We start from the raw sequence: 22,384 nt of genomic DNA on the forward strand, positions 1-22,384 counted from the left end.
ACTCATAAAAATGAATATCAACTATGGATTTCAAAATTAACATCTTCAAATCAAGTAGCTTCAATATCTTCAATATCAAAGTGGGCAGGCTGAAGTCACAATGTGGCTTTCTCCTGCTCACGTGATATGAATTAGGGTAAAAAGTATTATTACTAGTTCCCAGTTCACACATGCATGGGTTTATTCCAAATAAAACATTCTTAAACATATCTCTGGGATCAATAGATGCAAACAAGTGTTTTCAGTAATGCATTTGTCTTAATCTCGTTACTGTGTCTTTTTTACAAAGAGGTCCACTCGAAACAGTGGCTTTTGGGGTTATCTGCAGTGTTTAAACTTAAGGCAGAGATGTCAGTTAAGAAGGGAGGGCAACTATTTTCTAGGATTCCCAGGAGTTTTGTCAAAGGGCACTGGACAATCACAGGGGCTTACTAGGAAAAAGCTTAAAGAAAACGGAAAACTGCAGGAATGAAAAAAAGGCCAGGTAAACTACACACAGGAATTTTTTTTTCAAACACACACCTGCTGATACTTCAAGCATAGCAAGGATTGTCTCTGAGAATTACAGGGGGAAACCTTGCCCCACCCACCCTACAGCCCTGCTCTTGCCTCATCAGACTTCTTCTTGTTCTGAAAACTAAAGAGAACATTGAACAACATGATTTGAGCCTCCGGAGGATGTCAAATGACTGTTCTGACATTGTATAACTCATAAAACACAGAGTATTTAGGGAAGGGTTAGAGAGACACAATCAGAGTGTACAGACCGAGATGAAGGATATACCGAGAAGTAACACTGCCTTCAGAGTGTACAGACCGAGATGAAGGATATACCAACAAATAACACTGCCTTCAGAGTGTACAGACCGAGATGAAGGATATACCGAGAAATAACACTGCCTTCAGAGAGTACAGACCAAGATGAAGGATATATCGAGAAGTAACACTGCCTTCAGAGTGTACAGTCCGAGATGAAGGATATACCGAGAAATAACAGCTTCAATTTTGATATCTTTTCTCCATATGTATTCAATCTGTACGCTGAGCAAATAATCCACGAAACTGGATTATATGAAGAAAACGTCATCAGAATTAGAAGAAGACTCACTGATAACCTGCAATATGCAGATGGTAAAACCTTGCTTGCTGGATGCCAAAAGTACCTGAAATACTTACTCATGAAGATCAAAGACTATAGCCTTCAGTAAGGACTGAGTATCAATGTAAAGTACAAAACTCCTCACAACTGGATCAGTAAATAACATCATGATAGAGAATAGATTGAAACTGTCAACTTTATTTTGAATGAATCCACAATCAACACTCACAGAAACAATAGTCAAGAAATCAAAGGACACACTGCATTAGGCAAATCTGTTGCAAAAGACCTCTTTGAAGTGTTTGAGAGTGCAAAGATGTCAGCTTGAGAACTAAGGTGCACCTGACCCCAAGCCCTGGTATTTTCATTTAACGTCATATGCATGTGAAAGTTCAACACTGAATAAGGAAAACCAGAGAAGAGTCAACACATTTGAATTATGTGGATAGCAAAGAATACAGGAAGTATCAGGTTTGTCAAAAGAACATAATCTGTCTTGGAAGAAGTAGAGCCAGAATGCTTCTTCAAAGTCACGACGGAGAGACTTTGTCTCTCATTCTCTGGACAAACTATCAAAAAATATCAGTCCCTGAAAAAGAACATCATGCTGGGGAAAGTAGAGGGTCAGTGAAAAAGATGAAGACCTCCAAAGCTGACTGACTGACAGACTGGATACAACAATGAGCTCAAATGTAACAACAATTGTCAGGATGGCCCAGCACTGGCCAGTGTTTCATTCTGTTGTGCACAGGATCACTATGAGTCAAAGTTGACTAAGCAGCACCTACGAACAATAACATACTCTAAATTCCTAAAAATGCAAGAAAATTTTAAGGACAACATAAAGAAAGCCGGAAATTTTGAATCCAAGGGAAATTCTCAGTAAAAGAGAAACTATGCAGGATCCTTGCAAGATGAAGACAGAATTGCCTTGACAGGAAAAAGTAGACAGAAATATTCTCAGTTCCTGTCAAGACTGAGTAAGCACATTCTATCATCTCTCTCCCATGGATTACAACTAGAAACTTTGGCGAAATACAGGTTGTTGTTGTTGTTAGGTGCCATCGAGTCGGTACTGATCCATAGCAACTCTATGCACAGCAGAACGAAACACTGCCCGATCCTGGGCCAACCTCACTTCTGTTGCCACGCTTGAGTCCATTGATGCTGCCACTTGGCCAGTCCATCTTGTTAGGGGTCGTCCTCTTTTTCTCTGACCCTCCACCTTACCAAACATGATATCCTTCTCCAAAGACTGGTCCTTCCTGACAATATGTCCGAATTACAAGAGACGAAGTTTGGCCATCTTGGCCTCCAAGGAGCACTCTGGCTGCACTTCTTCCAAAACGGATCTATTGGTTCTTTTGGCAGCCCATGGCATTTTCAATATTCTCCTCCAACACCATAACTCAAAAGCATCAATTCTTCTACAGTCTTCCTTATTCACTGTCCAGCTTTCACATGCATATGAGGTTATTGAAAATACCAGGTAACAACTATCAAAATGAATGGTTAAGAAGCAGCACTTTGAATATGAAACTCAAGAATCAAAAGAAAACCTGGAATACCACAAAAAGGTTCCGTCTATCCCAGCTCCCATGGAGTTTAATTCCGTCACCAAGTATGGATGAGTTTCTCTTCAGTGGATCAGAATCAAAATGGTGTAATGATCCACTGTGAGCATTAAGTGATCCCTATTGTAAAATATGCCCAGGCCTGCAGGATTAAACAGACTCTTTTTATTATGATTAATGAGAACATATTTTTCTTCATATTATGTTTTATGTATTTGCATTGGATGTGAGGAAAATAATATGGCTTAGCAAAATAAAATCAGTACAATCACTGACTTTACTATGTAAAAAAAAATAGAAAAGAAAGAAAACCTCGTAGTGAACTCCTCAACTTGGTGTTCTGTTGTGTTTGTCAATCTGTTTGTTTCACATATTTCAGTTTGGATTATTGCACTAGACTACAAAGTCACTTTAAACTTCAAGGTCGGCGGCTCAAGCTCACCAGCTGCTCTTTAGAAACCCTATACAGGGTCGCTATAGGTTGGAACCAACTCGACAGCATTTAGCAAGAACAACAACAAATATTTCAACTAGGGCTTTTGTTGTCATTAGATGCCATCAAGTAGGTTCTAACTCATGGCGACCCTATGGACAACAGATTGAAGCACTGTCTGGTCCTACCCCATTCTCACAATTGTGGTGGTGTTCGAGCCCATTATCGCTGCCACTGCGTCAATACATCTAGTTAGGGGTCTTCCTCTCTTTTCACGAACCCTCCACTTTACCAAGTATGATGTCCAACTCCAAGGACTGGTCCCTTAGGATGACATGTCTGGCATATGAGAAACGAAGTCTCACCATTCTGGCTTGTAAAGAACATTCTGGATGCACTTCTTCCAACACAGATTTGTTTGTTCTTCAGACAGTCCACGGCACTTTCAATATTCTTCTCCAACACTATAACTCAAATGCATCAAATCTTCTATAGTTTTCCTTATTCACTGCCCAACTGTCACACGCATATTGAGAAAACCATGGCTTGAGCGAAGCACACCTTAGTTCTCAAACTGATCTGTTTGCTCTTGAACACTTTAAAGAGGTTTTTACTGCAGATCTGCCTAATGCAGCATGTCGTCTGATTTCCTGACTGCTAGTTCCATGGGTGCTGAGCTAGGGCTATGCTGTTTTTGTTAAGCGCACTCGAGTAGGTTTCAATTTATGTTGTTGTTAGGTACCATCGAGTTGGTACCGACTCATAGCAAGTCTATGCACAACAGAAGGAAACACTGCCCAGTCCTGGGCTAACCTCACAATTGTTGTCACACTTGAGCCCAATGATGCTGCCACTTTGACAATCCATCTCACTGGGGTCTTCCTTTTTTCCTCTGACCCTCCACCTTCCCAAACATGATATCCTTCTCCAGCGACTAGTCCTTCCTGACATTATGTCTGAAGTATGAGAGACGAAGTCTGGCCATCCTGGCCTCCAAGAAACACTCTGGCTATACTTGTTCCAACACGCATCTATTGGTTCTTTTGGCAGCCCATGGCACTTTGAATATTCTCCTCCAACACCATAACTCAAATGCATCAAATTCTTATCTGGCAATAAGTTTCCTAAGTATAAGGGGCTTCAAAAAGTTCATGGAAAAAATGTAGTGAAAAGAGAATGACTTTTTTCCATTAACTTCTTGAATTGCCTCCCAACTGTCATGCTGCTCTTATTTTCTGTCTCCTTAGAGGAGATGATTCACAAAGTGGTCAGGATGCTCTGTCCAAACACTCTCATCCAGTCAATAAAACCCAGACTCATGGCCATGGCCTACAGGATCTGGCCCCTGGCTAGACCTCCACCAGATCTCTCAGTGTTGCTTGCTACACACTTCACTACAAAAAACCATGTTTGGTTTTCTTGAGCTTGAACACACCATGTACATTCCCACCTGAGCGCTGAACACACTCTTCGCTCATACATTCCCACACTCATTTGTTCACTGTTGCGTCAAATGTTACCTCCTTAGAAATGTCTCCCTATCGAAAGCAGATAAACGCACACACACAATCGTAATCCCCACTTGATCACATAGTAAGTCTACAGTAAATATTTGGTAAATGTATACATATAAAAAAACTTTTCCAAAATGCTTTTTGTACTGTAATAATAAGGAGCTCTGGTAACGTAGTGGTTACGAATCGGGCTGCGAGCCGCAAGGTCGGCAGTTCCAAACTACCAGCTGTTCCGCGGGAGAAAGATGAGGCTTTCTGCTCCAGTAAAGATTTACAGCCTCAGAAACCCTGGACGGGGTCGCTATGAGTCGGAACCAACTCCATGGCACATAACAACAACAACAATATTGGGAGAATCTGTTGTTGTTTCCTATATTTATCCACACTTGCCTAATGTTTGAGGAGGCCTGATAGTGCAAATGGTTAAGCACTTGACTGCTAGCCAAAATGTCAGTGGTTCAAACCCAGCAGGCCCTCCATGGTTGAAAGACGTGGCAGTGGACTTCCACAAGGATTCCCCCTTGGGAACCCTGGGGCTGCTCCACCCTAGGTCACAGGGTGACTGGGAATCAGAATCATCTCAGCTGCAATGGGTTAGGTTGGAGTTCCATGTTTTGTAAGTCTATAGTAAGTCTATAGTAATACTACAAACACATTTTTTTTTAGTTTTTATTTATGAATTATGTGAGTTTACATGGGAGAACATCAGCTTTACATTCATTCTATTGTTATTTCATTTAAATGCAATGATTACAATCTCCTCCATGCATCATCAAACAACCAACGGGTACACCCCACAGGCCTGCCCCCTGGCCGTCAGCACACAGCCCCTCTCCCTCCCTGAGTCCAGTGTCACCAGCCACGTCATCTCACCACGTCATCGTCTCTGCCTCCATCTATGGCATTGCTGCTTCTCTGGATAGGGTCCTGTGCTCCAGTCTTCTCACTTGATGGTCCCAAGGCCCTCCACTCTTGGACTGCAAAATCAATCATTCTCCTCTTTTTGTTACAAAACATCTACCTTTACATTTCTGACCCTCACAGTCAGTCCTGATAGCAATTGTTCAATATTGTGTCACAAGAGTCCTATCCCCATCTCCTTTCATCAACACCATCCCAAGAGATTGCAAACCACTCAATGGAGATACCTTCCCCCGTGTCCTCTGGATCTAGGCTCCCTGTTGAAAGCTTGTAAACCAGTCACTTCTTGCCTTTGTAGTGCCCCCATTTTGGGTAGCAAATGTCTAAGTTGCCCATCCCTGTCAATCCTGTGTACCAAGGGGTGGGAATGATCCTCACTGTAGGGATTTGTTCCCTTTTTTGAGCTACTACACTTTTTAAAGCATCATTTATAAAACTGCTCATTTAAGAGGATTGCTTGTTTAACTATTCTGATTAAAATTATTTTTAGGTTACATGGTTTGAACCACAAGGTTGGCAGTTCAAGCTCACCACCCACTCTTCAGAAACCCTATATAGGTCAGTATAAGTAAGAACCAACTTGCCACACTTAACAACATGTTACAATATGTCCTGGTGTGTGGCACTACTGAATAAGCACTGGACTTCTAACCAAAAGGTCAGCAGTTCAAACTCACCAGCCGCTCCTCAGAACGCTATACAGTGGTCAGTATGAGTCAGAACCAACGTGACAGCACTTAACAATAACAACAATGCAATCCTAAATTCCATAAAAATAATTACAATATGTCCAAGTACATTATATAAATAATCCCCACTCCTAAAGTTTCATAATCTTGTGAATTTCCTCCTACCAAAGATTTAAATTCCCCAAGGAGGAATACTCTCCTCTTCCTTTGTGTCTGTATTTTCTTTAGACTTTTAGTGTAAATATCAATTCATTCCCACCTCTTTCGTCGCATTTGCATATTCTTATCTGGGTATTAATCACATATCTAGACCATCTTTCTTGCCAATTATAAAATAGTTGGAAAATCCATCTGTTCTTTCTTAAACCAAATCAATTTATTGGTTTTCTTTAGTAAAGAAAACAGCAATGGTATTTACTCTGTTTGATAAACCGACCATCAGAGATTAAAATAGGAAAGATCAAACAACGTCAGCTATAAACATCGAGTTTTACATTTCAGAACTATTGTTCACTTTGTAAAAAGTAAACGAATCTCAATCAGTAAGTCAACAAATCATTCTGAAGCACCTACTAATATGCTAGACACATCATACCAAAACCCAACCCAAACCCACTGTCAATACTAACTCAAAGCGACTCCATGTAGGGTTCCCCAGGCTGTAAATCTTTAAGCAGCAAAGCCTCCTCTTCATCCACCGAAGCGGCTGATGATAAACAACCAACCTTATGGCGAGCAACCCAGCGTTTATCCTACAATGTCACCAGAACTCCAAAAGTCTCTTATTAAGTACCATCTAGTCAGTTCCAGGAGTCCTGGTGTGGCACTGTGGGTTGAAGCGCCAGACTGCAAAGCCATTTGAACTGCAAGGTCAGCAGTTGAAGCTCACCAGCTGCTCCTCGTAAACTCTATACAGGGTCACTATGGGTCGGAACCGACTCGACAGCACTTAACAACAACAACAAAGTCAATTCCAACTCATAGCAACCCTGAATTGGGTTCCCAAAGAGCAGCTGGTAGGTTTGAACTGCCAATTTCGTGGTTAGCAGTCTAATGTTTATCCTCCAGCATCACAGCAGGGCTCCTAAGTTAAATAGAGTCTTTAATTAAACAGTTACAGAGCTGTAAACTTTCTAATAGTCATCAGTGTCTTGAAAGACAAGCCCAAGTAACTGTAAACAGACATCATGAGAGACTTGTTGATAGGATTAGATAAGGATCTTGAGGAACAAGTGGAATTTGAGGAGATACTGAGGATTGGAAATCTTTGTCCTGTACCTCAGAAATGTACCTTTTTCCTTCATTCTCCAGGTATTGTTTACTTTGTATAGTAGTAGTCAACAAAACAGATGCACTCTCTAACTTGCAACAATTAATGAGAAGACAAGCAAGCAAACAACTACAAAAGATAATTAGTGATAAGAGCTATGAAGAAAAGAAGCAAGATGCTTTGAGAGCAAGTAACAGTAAAGACTTCGTGAATTGAGAACAGGTGTTTAGGGAGGGCTCCCTGAGGAAGTGACCTGTGAACAGGAACCTGTCATGTGAAAAGCCAAAAAACAGACAAACCCCACAATACTGAGAGTCACAGGGCTGCTGTGTAGATCGTTCCTCAAAGTAAGCAATGCCATTAGACACCTGTGGTCTACAGAATTCTCCAATGCCTCTTCTAGCCATAGTCTTAACTCCCACCAAACAACGTTTCTGCTCAGCTGGGTCTGGGTAAAAGAAGGTGGGAGAAGATACTGATAGGATAACATGACTCAGTTGTGGATGTCAGCAGAGTTTTATAATTGTAATTGTAAAAAGCTGAACCTCTAGCTTGGGTAAAACTGACCACTCTCAAAAGCAGGAGGGGGACCGCACTACCATCAAAGAAGAGCCAAGCGTGGAGCATGACCTTTGGACCCTAAGATCCCTGTGGACTGTATCTCCTCCTCCATCCAAGCACAGAAAGCGGTGACAGCGGAAGAATGGCAGAAGAGCAGGTGCAGCAAAACCAAGACCCCGAGCACTGGGATTCCCGGCCCACGGAACAAGTAAAGCTGAGTGACTTTGGGAAGGGAGCACCCAGGCATTTAAGTCATATAGGGAGCTAGGTTTGCTGACTCCCAGAGATAGAAGCTGATCGCCTTCAGGCTGAGGCTTATAGTGGAGTGGGGCGTCCTGTGGGCATTTATCAACAGATGACTGCAACAAATGAGCCCTGAGCCTTTCTGACCCCACAATATAACCTGTTCACTTCCCTAGTAAACCCCATAACTGTGAGTATGGTGTCTGAGTCCTGTGTGGCCAATGGAATGGATTCTTGAGCCCAACTGAGAAGCAAGAGGGTGATGGGAAGAATGGTTGGTACCACCTATTGTTGCAGCACCTAAATGTAACTTACTCCATGTCTTTTCCATCAACGATCTCAGATGCTAAGTCACAGGCTACAGGTTAATCCAAGGCTAAAAACTCTAACAGACAAAATGGGTCCCAATCTCTTCCTTTTTAACAAAAAAATGTAGTACCCTAATCTTCGGTGTCGGGGAGCAGTTATCAGGAGCCTGACGAACGCACTGAGATTCCCTGGCCTGTTACTGCTCGTTACTGTCGATCCCAACTCAGGGAGCCCCAATGTGTGCGAACAGAACTCCTCCGCTGGGTTTTCATAGCTACATTTTAGAAGGAGTTCACCAGGACTGTTTCTGAGGAGCCTCTGAGTGGATTTGAACTGCTAACGTTCTGCCTAATAATCTAACATTAAGCCATTTGTGCAAAAAACTGGGCATCAATGAATTCAAAGATCAACTTTCTGACAAAGTACCGAAGGTCAGACACTGTGCCACTGATATATACAATACACTTAAAACCGAAGCAAGATGAGGGTACAGTGGAAAAGAAAGATGAGGACACAGTCGAGAAACAAGATGAGGAAGGTACGGTGGAGAAGACAACCAGGACAGGGCCTGATGATGCAAAATGGAGATGGATCCACATGCAGGGTCACCACTTTCCAGCCTCTGCTACAGCAGACAGAAAAATAGCCTATAAATTACTCAATGATGAGCAGAAACTAATTAAGGAACTAAGTTCTGGAATAGGAAGGAGATCTGGGTTTCAATCTTGACCCTACAATTCACTGAAGTGACAGTAAACAAATGACTTACCACACCAAGCCTGTTTCCTCAGCTCTAAAATAAGGTTCTCAATAATTATTCCAACCTCCCCAGGTTATTTTGAGAATTATAAACATGTATCTCAAAGTGTAAGCACAGTCTCTGACATATAATAAGTACTCAACAAATCCTATTTTTATTAACTTGAAAATGTCTTTTAAATATATGTTATGTTTACCACAGCCATCAAAACTCAGTAAATCACTCATATTTTTTATTTTAAGCAAGATCTGTAATTTGCCCTTCATACTGAAGACCTGTTTTCTAGGAAGCACCTCTTAGCAGAAACGAAGACGTAACTACGGTGGGATGCAAAATTGGGTCAAGTTCAGATGAGGTCCACTACTTCAATCCCAACACTATGAGATGGGCCCAGAAGTTTTTAAGCAAAAGTCAGTTAATCTTTGTAGCTCAAAAGGGCTAGCTATGTAGACTAAAAGTCAACGATGCTGGTGGTGGAGTTAAGTACTGTCAAGTGAGTTCCGAACCACAGTGACCCTGTATAGCGTTTCCAAGGCCTTGCAGTTCCAACTGACCTTGCATTCAAGCACTTCAACCCACACAGTGCCAATTGTTGTTGTTGTTGTTGTTAGGTGCCATCAAGTCAGTACCGACCCATAGCAACTTTATGCACAGCAGAACGAAACACTGCCCAATCCTGGGCTAACCTCACTACTGTTGCCACGCTTGAGTCCATCGATGCTGCCACTTGGCCAATCCATCTCGTTGGGGGTCTTTCTCTTTTTCTCTGACCCTCCGCCTTACCAAATATGAGATCCTTCTAAAGCGACTGGTCCCTCCTGACAATATGTCCAAAGTATGAGAGACAAAGTTCGGTTATCTTGGCCTCCAAGGAGCACTCTAGCTGCACTTCTTCCAAGCAAATTCACAGGTTAATAAGCTGAAAAGAGTACGAAGTACTTGTTCTCACAACTTGATAAAAGTGCCAAGCACCATTATAATAGCAAGGAGCATTGATACTGAAGAGTCAGTGAAGCTAACTAGTATTTTTTTTTAATCTACTTGGGAAACCTGATTCATTTGAAATTTATATTAAAAGGAACAAGTGTCTGTTATGCCTTAATTTCAGAGTTAGCGTACTTGTTTTACAGTGTTGTTGGTAAGTGCCATCAAGTCGGTATCAACTCAGCAACTCTGAATAGGGTTTCCAAGGAGTTGCTGGTGAGCTTGAACTGCCCACCTTGTGGTTAAAACGACTTTGCAGTCCAGTGTTTTAACCCACAGTGCCACATCTTATAACTGGGTGGGGCATCATACAAATATTCTTTCCCTTTCCTGGAGTGCACTTTATTTAATATTCTTTGGTTAGTCATTTCCATCACTGGAAACAATGTGCTTGATATTGGAGTGTTTCAGTTCTCTTCGAGGCAAGTCTTTTCATAACTTCTGTAATTTTCTTTTACTGTCCTGACGTGAAATGAATTGATAATATAACCTACCTTCACATTAACTATAAGGTAATCGCCAAGTAAAGGAAATTTGGATTAGATATGCTTTTCAATATAAATGCTTTTACAGTATTGTTAATCCTTACACAGCACACAGCTGTTGAATTTCATTCACTTGAACTGTGTTTATTTTTGTACATTTTTAAGTTCAGCTATTGCTTGATGAACTTATATGGATGCGAAAGCTGGACAGTGAATAAAGAGGATCGTAGAAGAATTGATGCCTTTGAGTTGTGGTGTTGGAGGAGAATACTGAGGGTGCCATGGACTGCCAAAAGAACCAATAGATCTGTTTTGGAAGAAGTGCAGCCAGAGTGCTCCTTGGAGGCCAGGATGGCTAAGCTTCGTCTCTCCTACTTTGGACATGTAGTCCGGAGGAAACAATCGTTGGAGAGGGATGTCATGCTGGGTAGGGTGGAGGGTCAGAGAAAAAGAGGAAGACCTCCAACGAGATGGATCGGCCAGGTGGCATCATTGATGGACTCGGGGGTGGCAGCGGTGGTGAGGTTGGCCCAGGATCGAACATTGTTTCGTTCTGCTGTGCATGGAGTCGCTATGAGTCGGTTCCGACTCGATGGCACCTGACAACAACAACAACAACAATTGCTTGATGAAAGTGAAGAGAACTTAAAACATTTGATGAAAATCAAAGATCACAGCCTTCGGTATGGATTACATCTCAATGTAAAGAAAACAAAAATCCTCACCCCTGGACCAATAAACAACATTCTTATCACTGGAGAAAAGATTGAAGTTGCCAAGGACTTCATTCTTCTTGAATCAACCATCAACACTCATGGAAGCAGCAGTCAAGAAATGAAATGACGTACTGCATTAGGCATATCTGCTGCACAAGACCTTTGTAAAGTGTTGAAGAGCAAAGATGTCAGCTTGAGGACTGAGGTGCGCCTGACCCAAGCCATGGTATTCTCAATAACCTCATATGCATGCGAAAGCTGGACAGTGAATAAGGAAGACCTTAGAAGAATTGATGCTTTTGAGTTATGGTGTTGGAGGAGAATATTCAAAGTGCCATGGGCTGCCAAAAGAACCAATAGATCCAGTTATAAGATGTGGCACTGTGGATTAAAACACTGGACTGCAAAGTCGTTTTAACCACAAGGTGGGCAGTTCAAGCTCACCAGCAACTCCTTGGAAACCCTATTCAGAGTTGCTGAGTTGATACCGACTTGAAGGCACTTAACCAACAACACTGTAAAACAAGCACATGACCACAGGTCAGTTTGAACCGCAACATCAGCAGTTTAAACTCACCAGTCACTCCTAGAAAGCCCTATACAGGGTCACTATGAGTCGGAACCAACTTGTTGGTATTTTAAACCATGGAAAAGAAATTTTGTTAAAATTGCAAGCATTATAAATGCAGCAATAACATTGCTCCTGTGTTAAGGTAGAACATGGCAGACTATTAAGCAATTATAAATTCTTTTCAGCACAATTTGGAATTATGAATATCAAAGCTGTTGGGCAATCATAACTATCCAGCACATATTTACGAGACTAAACACCATTCTTTCCAGTGAAGTTCCTGGTATATCTGATCCAGAGAGACTCCGCTCAGGACCTCACTAAGAGTCTAGTTACTCTTTAATGGGGAGATAATAAGAAGAGAGCTTTGCTGAGGAGAACTATTTCAATCTCCTGGAAGGAATGACATTTTTTTCTCAATTACATAGAGCCTCATATTTTAAAAATATTTTGAAGTTGAGAAATACTCCAAAAACTGAATGACCTTCTAAATCCAGTTACATGATTCCACTTGAATGAAATCTCTACACTAGACAAAGGCATAGAGATTAAAAGCAGATTAGTGGTTTCTCAGGGGTTGAGGTGGCTAGAAGGTCTTGACAGGGAGTGAGGTGAGGCCACAGGGAATGAATGCTATATGGGACAGAGCGTCTGGTTCAGGTGATCACGTTTCAGAAACTAACAATGGTGGTGGTTGAGGGACATTGTGAATACAATGAATGCCTTTACCCTGTAGACTTAAAAATGGTTAAAATGACAAATTATTTGTTCTATACATTTTACCCCAATAAAGCACAAAAATTTTTAAGTTAAGGAGACTATGGTGGGGGAGGACAAAAGTCTTTAGGGGGCACAAATGGTTTGTACTTGACTACAAGTCTAAAGGTTGATGGTTTGAACCCACCCAGCGATTCCAAAGAAGAAAGTCCTGGAGACATGCTTCTGGTAAGATAACAACCAAGAAAGATCTATGGAACAGCTCTCCTCTGTAACATGGTTACTATGAGCTGGGTTTTTATGGGGTGGGGGGTGGGGGGATTCAATCAGAATATATGTGTGGTTTAGCTCTAGAGGGAAAAAAATGTAAGAAGTAGTGGTATAATGAAACAGGGATGCTAACGTGGGTACGTCATAACCCAAAGTTCAGTTCTTTTTCCCATGATTGTTATTGTTGTTGTTGTGTGCTATGGAGTCAGTTCTGACTCATAGTGACCCTGTACAGGATTTCCAAGGTCGTAAATCTTTACGGAAACAGAAAGCCTCATCTTTCTCCTGTGGAACGGCTGTTAGTTTCAAACTGCTGACCTTGAGGTTAGCAGCCCAATTCGTAACCACTACGCTACCAGAGGTATGTTGTTGTTGTTGTGTGTCATGAAGTCGGTTCCGACTCATACCAACCCTGTACAGGGTTAGCGACCCAAAAATTCACCTTTTGCTCCTAAGGCTACTATAGAACATCAAGTAAACTGGATACAGTAATTCCCATGTGTTCTGAAAGGCAGGTCAAAACTGTGTGTGATTTGCTGAATGTAAAACCAACTATCTTGTCTGTAAACCTTCTCAATTCACAACTGGGGGGAAAAAAAGGTCAAAATGAAGCCTCAACAATTTATTAAATGTATTTTTTAAATCTTTCATCAAATTTTGCACAAAATCTTATCCACACCTAGTGTTTAAGGAAGACCCCCAGTGAGATGGATTGGCACAGTGGCAGCATCAATGGGCTCAAATGTGGCAGCAATTGTGAGGTTGGCCCAGGACTGGGCAGTGTTTCGTTCTGTTGGGCAGTGAGTTCTGTGGTCGCTATGAGTCGGTACCGACTCCATGGCACCGAACAACAACAAGTGTTTAAGGGGAGTCCAGGTGTTGCCCTGTGGGCTCAATGGGCTGGACTGCAACATTGGTTTCAACCGAAAGGTCGGCTTTTACATAAACCTACTGCAAAGCTGTTTGAACTGTAAGGTTGGCAGTTCAAACTCACCAGCTGCTCCTCAGAAACCCTGTACAGGGTCACTATGGGTCAGAACTGACTCAACGGCACTTAACAACAACAGTGTTTAAGGACTAAGTAACCCAGTTACTTCAATTACTCAGAAAATTCCCTTATGATGCATAGAACTGGTTTTTTATTTTGCTTCTTAATAGCAATATGTCCCGTACAAACTTTCCTGGATTGTTGTTTTTAAATGCTGTCAAGTCAGTTCCAACCCATAGCGACCCTGTAATAGGGTTTCCAAGGAGCAGCTTGGTGAGCTTGAACCACCGACCTTGCAGTTCAAACAGCTTTGCAGTCTGACACATTAGCCCAAGCACCACACCAGGAGTAGGTATATATAAAATCCAACCCTTGAAAATTAAAACAAATAAAATGAGGAGTACTGCAAGAAAGGTTTTGTAGACACCGGCGTGAGGTGTCTGGAAAACATTGAGAGGAATTCTCTCTCCAGGCAGAGAGACAGGAAGAGTAACCCCTTCGTGTTTGAACTCTCAGGTAAGCAGTGGAAGGAGCATCCAGATTCCTTGAAGGAGCAAACCCACCTGAAAGAATGGCACATAAATAGCCTGATTCAGATCATTCCTACCTATACCAAGCCGTTTAAAGCGATGAAAATTCTGGATCTGCCAAAAAACCAAATCACATGTCTTCCAGCAGAAATTGGTTGTTTAAAGAACCTGAAAGAACTCATTGTGAGTTTCAACCTTCTCAAAAAGATTCCTCCAGAACCAGGAAACTGTGAAAATCTGCAAAAACTGGATTTTTCTGGAAATCTAGAATTAACTGAGCTTCCTTTTGAATTAAGTATTTTGAAGCAAATTATATTCATATACATTTCAGCGAACACGTTTTCCAGTGTCCCGATCTGCGTCCTGTGGTTGGATATCAGCAGCAATAACCTGAATGACCTGCTACAAAATATAGACAGGCTGGAAGAATTGCAAACCTTCCTCTTGTATAAGAACAAGCTGACCTAACTTCCTTATGTCTTGCCGAACCGGAGGAAGCTCTCCTTGCGGGGACCATTTGGTGGAGCTCCCAACTGCCCTTTGTGATGCATCCACACCTCTCAAATTTGTGAGTCTTATGAACAATCCTATTGAGAACAGCCAGTGCCATGATGGTGATGAGGTGATGGGAAGTGAGCAGGACCGCCAGCATTTTGATAAAGAATTTATGAAAGCCTATACTGAAAATCTTAAGGAAAGAGAAAATGTTCCCAGCTGTACCACGAAAGTCTCTTTTAGCCTTCAACTTTGATATCAACCATTGAAACACTACGAAATCATGGTATCTTGTGGCATTACAAAACTGTGTGTTATGGGTCCTGTCTTACAGAAATAATAACTTATGCTTACGGATAAAGTCTAGTAGTGACAGTCATCACTGTTAGGCAAGTGATATTTCAAATTTCAAATATATGAATACCTTTTTCCTTGGACTGGAGAACTGGTAAATGGGTATATATGTTGATAACTGCAGGTTCATTTGAACACAGTTCTTTCCAAGAAGTGTACATTTAATATTTTAGAAAATACATTATATTTAAAAATTACCAAATTCTGAAGTTGACTGTATTTTTTACAAAACCAGAATATAAAGCTGTTGCAAAAGAGTATTTATATTGAACTAGTCAGATGAGAGTTTATTTTAAGGGTTTATACAAACCCTATTTCTATCATTTAAAATTCTTTTTTGGCAAGTAGGAGCTTCTCTTGAAGGCCTTAGGAGAAACTTAAGGTATAAGCTGGGCCTTGAAAGTAGTAGGAAGTTTTGGAAAGTCTGCTCATGCACTGGGCATGAGATGCTCAGCTGAGCATTGTCCAGAAGTATGGGAATGGCTGGCTACCTTGAATGGCCCATGCAGTTGGCCAAACTGCTCTGAGTGGAACCTGGGACCCACTTCAAACCAAAGAACAGGGGCAGTGCACCCCAGGACCCCTCCTCCTGATTTCACCCCAGTGTGGCCACGTAGTGATGAAGACTCCCTAACAACTTTTTTGTGTGTATATTATGGGAGCACTCAGCCCATGACCAAAATGGTGCAGCCCAGAGGGAACCCATGAGAATCTATTAATGTTGGAAAGACAGGACTTCTTATAGGCCTTTTGACTCTTACATCACAACATGTAAATTTAAAGAATTGTACAAATAATCTATTTTTAGGCCATTATTTAGAGATGAAACAAATGATTGTGACTGTTTCAGCAAGTAGCATTTTGTCAGCAAGGAAGAAAAATATGTGCATATTCACATATATTTATAATTGATTTGACTCCTATGTGGCCTAGAATTTTCTTTAACGATGGAAATATCCTATGTAGACACTGCCCAATACAGTAATCACCACACACATGTGGTTCTTGAGCACTGACGAGCTAAACATTCAATTTTATTTCATTTAAACTTATATGACTGAAGAACCCAAAAGACCCCAACTAGAAAAATTCCCTTTTAAAAGAGTCAGTCTCCCTAAAACAATTCCTTCCCCATACCCAGATCCACCCTAACCACCACTAACCGTTAGAATCTACCAGTAACCGCTAGAATCCACCCTAACTGTCAGAGCAACCTCCCTTAGATAAGAGCCAATCAGCTTGAAGGATTACCCCCACCACCACCACATTGCCTATAAAAAGGCCTGCGCACCTGCTTCCGGGGTCTCCATCTGCTTGGATGGTTGACCCACCGCATGCTGTGTAGAGGTCAATAAACGCTTCTGCTGATTGCATACGCAAGAGAGTTTTTCGTGGGGGACACGAAAACAGGCACAACATCTGGGGGCTCATCCGGGATCGTCCCCCGAATCCTCTCCTTGCGTCAAGCGTTTGATCTCCCGGCCGGTTTTTTTTTTTTTTTTTTTTTTTTTTTGTGGGTCTTGGTCTTTTTATTTCTGTTTCTGTGATTCGAATCAAACCTGCATAGGCCCGGTGGTCCAGGCAGATGTGCTAGTGAACGCACTCCGCCCAGGGAATCGGGGAGACATCCCGCGGTTCCCCTGTTCCTCGTTAGCCAGAAAGGAATGAAGCAGGTTGCTCCTATAAGCGGAGCCTCATAGAGGATACACCGCTGTTGCGATCCTTATGGATCCTGGCTACTCAAGTTTTGTCAAAGCCAGCTCGTCTCGTTACTGTCTTTACTGTCTGTCGAGTGAATGATTGGATGATTGTGGTCAGAGTGTAACTGAACACAGCCTGTGTCCGGTCTGTGCGGCTCCACGGCATCAGCTACGGAGTCTGATTGGGCCTCCACCTGCGGTTCCACGAATCTCTCATACGGCATAACGGTGATTCATCGCTTTGTTAGCGGTGACCAGGGCTGGGATTTATACGGCTACACCTTAGCCAAGAGAGAGTTGAAACACCCCGTGAGGGGCGTGGCCAGGAAGGCGCCTGAGTGAATACCACTGTCCGTTACCCGACCTCAACCCTATGTTTTCCCCATGGTCTGTGTATTATGTCATGCTATATGGAGAAGATGGAATTAATCTTAACTATGTATTTGATGTACAGTCATGTTGCTTGGCTGACAAATTCCTTCAGAAACAGGGAATAGATGAGGAGAATGTGCAGTTTCTATTTCTCCGCCACAAAGCTGGATGGTGTAGTTTTGAAACCTGAACCCGATGACCTTTGCTGTGTCAAGTGGAAAGAAAATGGCTATTATCAGGCCATAGTCACCCGGTTAGATGACAAAAATGTAGATGTGTTCATGGTTGACCGAGGAAATTCAGAAAATGTAGACTGGTGTGAGTCAGGATGTTGCTTCCTTAGTTTAGGTGATTACCAATACTGGCTCTGAAATGCACTCTTGCTGATATTTGGCCTTTGGGGAAAAGTTGGAGCCAGGAGGCCATTTCCATTTTTTTTTTTTTTTTTGAAAAAAAAAAAAAGACTTATGTTCCACAAAGAACTAGTTATCCATGCCCTTGATAGGCAGGCTCATCAATATGTTATTGAGATTCTTGATGAATCCAAGACAGGGGAAGGAAACATCAGTAAGGTAATTGCTCAAACTGGACACGCTAAGCATCAGGAATTTGAAACCAAGAACAGCATCCCAGTAAGTGTCCATTCCCTGGGGCATGTTTCCAACCATTTTACTACAGAGACTAGCAAAGTATCTCCTATCAAGAAGGTAGACATAGACCAGAAAGCAAAGACAGATGATACAACTACAGAAGTGATGACTAGCACCGCAGTTGTTAGAACTAGACTTGTTTTGCAGGACAAAGAAAAAAAAGAGCATCTGTTTATACTTCACTCTCACAGAAGTTCTTAAAAATTAAGTCAGGCTCTTGTAAAAGTGAGCTAGAAGTTGGAAGTACAGTAGAAGTCAAAGTGTCTTATGTTGAAAATCCTGGCTATTTCTGGTGCCAGCTGACTAGGAACATACAAGTGCTTAGAACTCTGATGGGCAATATTCAAGACTATTGCAAAAATACAGCTACCCCTTATCAGGGAACCACCCCAGTTTGTTTGGCAAAACGAACAGTTAATGGAAAATGGTCCAGGGCTCTGATTAGCGGAGCAGAATCTGCAGAGCATGTCAAAGTCATATCTGTAGATTACAGAGACAGAGATATGTTATCTGTGAAGAATATCTATTCAATTAGTGAAGAGTTTCTTAACGTTAAGGTTCAGGTTTTTAGGTGCAGTCTTTACAATTTAATTCAACCAACTGGTCAGAATCCCTTTGTTTGGGATGAAAAGGCAATAGAAGCTTTTAGTGAGTTTATAGATAATGTATGGGAAGGGAATCTAGAGTTAAAATGCATGGTATTTGCTATGGCATCCATACATGATGAAGAACTGTTCCATATCGTGGACTTGCTAACACCTTTCAGAGTGCATGCCATACTTTGGTAAAAAAAGGGACTTGCAAGACCTGTAAAACTTCAGAAGCATCTGCAACCGTCTGTTCAGCTACATTCATACTATTATTCTACACATGATGTGAAAATTGGGAGTGAGGAATCAGTGTATGTAACACATGTTGAGGACCCACGGACATTTTATTGTCAACTGGCAAGAAACGTGAACATATTAGAGCAGTTGTCATGTCATGTTACACAATTCAGTCAAGTTTTGCTGAATTCAAAAACATTTCCCTTGATCTGGGGAAATCTGTACCTTGCAAAATATACTGATGGAAACTGGTACAGGGGGATAGTAATGGAAAAAGAACCAAGTAAAATTTCCTTTGTCGATTTTGGGAATGTTTCTGTAAGTAGCAAATGAGGATCTGCTGCCCACACCCAATGATGCATCTGATGTTTTACTTTTGCCTATGCAAGCCATTAAGTGTGCATTATCTGCTATTCCTGATCACATACCAAAAGAAGTCACCATTTGGTTTCAGGAGACTGTTTTAGATAACCCATTAAAGGCATTGGTTGTAGCAAAAGATCCAGATGGAAGGTTCATTAAAGAACTATACAATGGTACTACCCAAATTAATGCTAATATTAATGAGCTGTTAGGGCTACTTGGTGACAGAGACATGGCAAGCAAAAAGGAAGAAGCACTCCTCTCTACAAATGAAATTCTTGAAGAAAGTGAAAATATGAAGCTGGTACCTACAAAACATTTAAGAAAGTCAGTAGAGGACAAATTACACAGTATGGAGACATTGGAAGAATCCTGCATGCCTAATGTCAGCTTAGCACGTACAGAACCCAAACTTTTACAAAGTTCAGCAAAGATCAACTTCTTCACTCAATACCAGCACTCGGTGGGAGATAGGAATAATCCAATGCCTCCAGAAGGAATGTTTAAATTACCTTTGAAGACCACAAAACTAGAAACCCTTGCTTCTGAGAAAGGAAAACAAGAATGTAATAAAGATTTGCCTGTTACATTTTCCGAGTTCCCTCAGAAGACTATAATACCTGGCTTTACAACAGCTTTGTTTCTCACATAAATAACCTTTCAGACTTTTAAAAGATGCCTTCTTTAGCTTACCCTTAGCCAAAGCAAGCCAATCACTCTTTGCTTTTGAATGGACAGACCCAGAAAATGGATACCACGGGCAACTGACACGGACCAGACTCCCACAAGGAAGCCCTGCATGAAAACCTGAGTGAGTACCGTAGAGCTCAACCCCACATCAGCCTCTTGCAATATGTAGATGACCTGCTTATAGCCTTCGACACCCTGAGCGAGTGCTAAGAGGCCACAGAAGACCTTCTGAAGTCATTAGCAAAGCTTGGTTACCGAGTGTCTGCTAAGAAAGCCCAGCTTTGCCAACAAGAAGTGACATATCTTGGGTACGTACTCAAGGGGGGAAAGAGATGGCTGTCAGCCGCCAGAAAAGAAACTATCCTAAAAATCCCTCCGGCCTTCAAATCGCCGAGAAATAAGAGAATTTTTTTAGGGTCTGCCGGATTCTGTCAGTTATGGATCCCAAACTTTGCTAGCATAGCCCGCCCTCTTTAGAAGCAACCCGAGGAGGAAAAACTTCCTTTAATCTGGAATGATTCTATGGAAGAATCACTTAAGATGCTCAAATAAGCCTTACTCAGTTCACCCGCTTTGGCACTGCCAGTAACTAAACCGTTCCATCTTGTTTGTAGATGAACGGAAAGGAGTTGCAAAAGGTGTGCTTGCCCAAACTCTAGGCCCCTGGAAGCGTGCAGTGGCATACTTGTAGAAGAAATTAGATCCAGTTGCAGCAGGGTGGCCCCCTTGCCTCAGAATTATAGCAGCTACTGCATTATTGGTGAAAAATGCTGATAAACTGACTCTAGGTCAGACTCTTAAAATCATAACCCCACATGCTATTGAAAAAGTGCTACAGTCCCCTCCAGACAGATGGATGTCCAACGCCTGAGTGGTCCATTATCATGCTCTATTGCTCAATCCTCCAAGAACATAATTCACAGCAACGAGCGCCCTCAACCCAGCATGTACCCTGAAGCTGAAAACAACCGGTCAGCTGTCAGTTTGGCCTTCATGAACCAGTCTGCACCTGACATCCGGCGAGGTGGGCACAGTTTCCGGTCTTTCAGCTTTCGGCTTGTAGGAGGTGCAGGTGCAACTTTTCTTAAGTTGTCCTGCATCTGGGTTCATCCGACACCAGCCGCCTCCCCCATGCCTCCGAAGTTCGACCACAACAAGCTCAAAGTCGTGTACCTAAGATGCACCGGAGGGAAAGTAGGGGCAACGTCCGCTCTGGCCCCAAGATCGGCCCCCTGGGTTTGTCTCCAAAAAAGGTTGGTGATGACACTGCCAAGGCAACTGGTGACTGGAAGGGGTTAAGGATTACCGTTAAACTGACCATTCAGAACAGACAGGCCCAGATTGAGGTGGTGCCTTCTGCTTCTGACCTGATCATCAAAGTTCTCAAGGAACCACCCAGAGACAGAAAGAAGCAGAAAAATATTAAGCACAGTGGAAATATCAGTTTAGATGAGATCATCAGCATTGCCTGTCAGATGCGACACCAGTCTTTGGCCAGAGAACTCTCTGGGACTATTAAAGAGATCCTGGAGACTGCCCAGTCAGTGGGCTGCAACGATGATGGCCGACACCCTCATGACATCATAGATGAAATCAATAGTGGTGCTGTGGAAAGCCCATCTAGTTAAGAATTGCAAAGAAAAGCCAACATAATAACCCTGGGTGCCAAGAGAGAGGTAATAGGCCCAGAACTTATTTGGAAAGTGACTTTACCCAAATTAAACCTGGTATGTATGGATATAAATACCTTCTCGTATTATTCGTAAGATACCTTCTCAGGCTGGGTCAAAGCCTTCCCGAGAAACTGCCGCTGTAGTAGTAAAAAAGCTGCTTGAAGAAACTGTTCCGAGATACAGACAATTCGATCCTCTTAGGGTCAGATAACGGGCCTGCTTTCATCTCTCAGGTAACCCAAAAAGTAGTACAGACTTTGGGGACAAATTGGAAATTACATTGTGCATATCATCCCCAAAGCTCTGGTCAGGTATAAAGGATGAATCGGACACTTAAAGAGACCTTAACTAACTTAACCCTAGAGACTGGTGGAGACTGGGTAACCCTCTTGGTCCATGTGGCCTGGGCTTCCCTGACCCACGGGCCGTGTGCTGCTGTTGTCACTACTGGAGGAGTCTGTGGAGTCCTTGGAATGAGATGTAAGCTTGTATTGTTACTATAGATGATGGGTACAATGCTCCACCCTACTCACCAAGGGACCAACCGGAAGACCCATGTAACCGTGTAGATTGTAAGATGACAATCCCTCAAGGGATGGAGTGTTGGGTCAGAAGGGGGTGCAAGC

The 22,384-nt window shown here is 42.2% G+C and overlaps 2 protein-coding genes and 2 pseudogenes across 2 annotated transcripts in view; 3 read left to right on the top strand and 1 right to left on the bottom strand.

The window, feature by feature from the left end:
- The window catches only part of TUBGCP3 (tubulin, gamma complex associated protein 3), a 151,896-nt gene that overhangs the window by 127,464 nt on the left and 2,048 nt on the right, over positions 1 to 22,384 (bottom strand). The window lies entirely within an intron of this gene.
- On the top strand, positions 8,204 to 15,385 carry LOC102818853 (annotated as a pseudogene).
- Positions 17,681 to 20,067, top strand: LOC102819219 (annotated as a pseudogene).
- On the top strand, positions 21,217 to 21,713 carry LOC102810818 (60S ribosomal protein L12-like). Its single transcript, XM_006851517.1, has 2 exons — positions 21,217 to 21,321; positions 21,420 to 21,713. The coding sequence occupies exons 1-2, from the start codon at positions 21,217 to 21,219 to the stop codon at positions 21,711 to 21,713; spliced, it is 399 nt and encodes a 132-aa protein (XP_006851580.1).

Source organism: Chrysochloris asiatica, unplaced genomic scaffold (assembly GCF_000296735.1).
Source record: "Chrysochloris asiatica unplaced genomic scaffold, ChrAsi1.0 scaffold00029, whole genome shotgun sequence".
Classification (NCBI taxonomy): Eukaryota; Metazoa; Chordata; class Mammalia; order Afrosoricida; family Chrysochloridae; genus Chrysochloris; species Chrysochloris asiatica.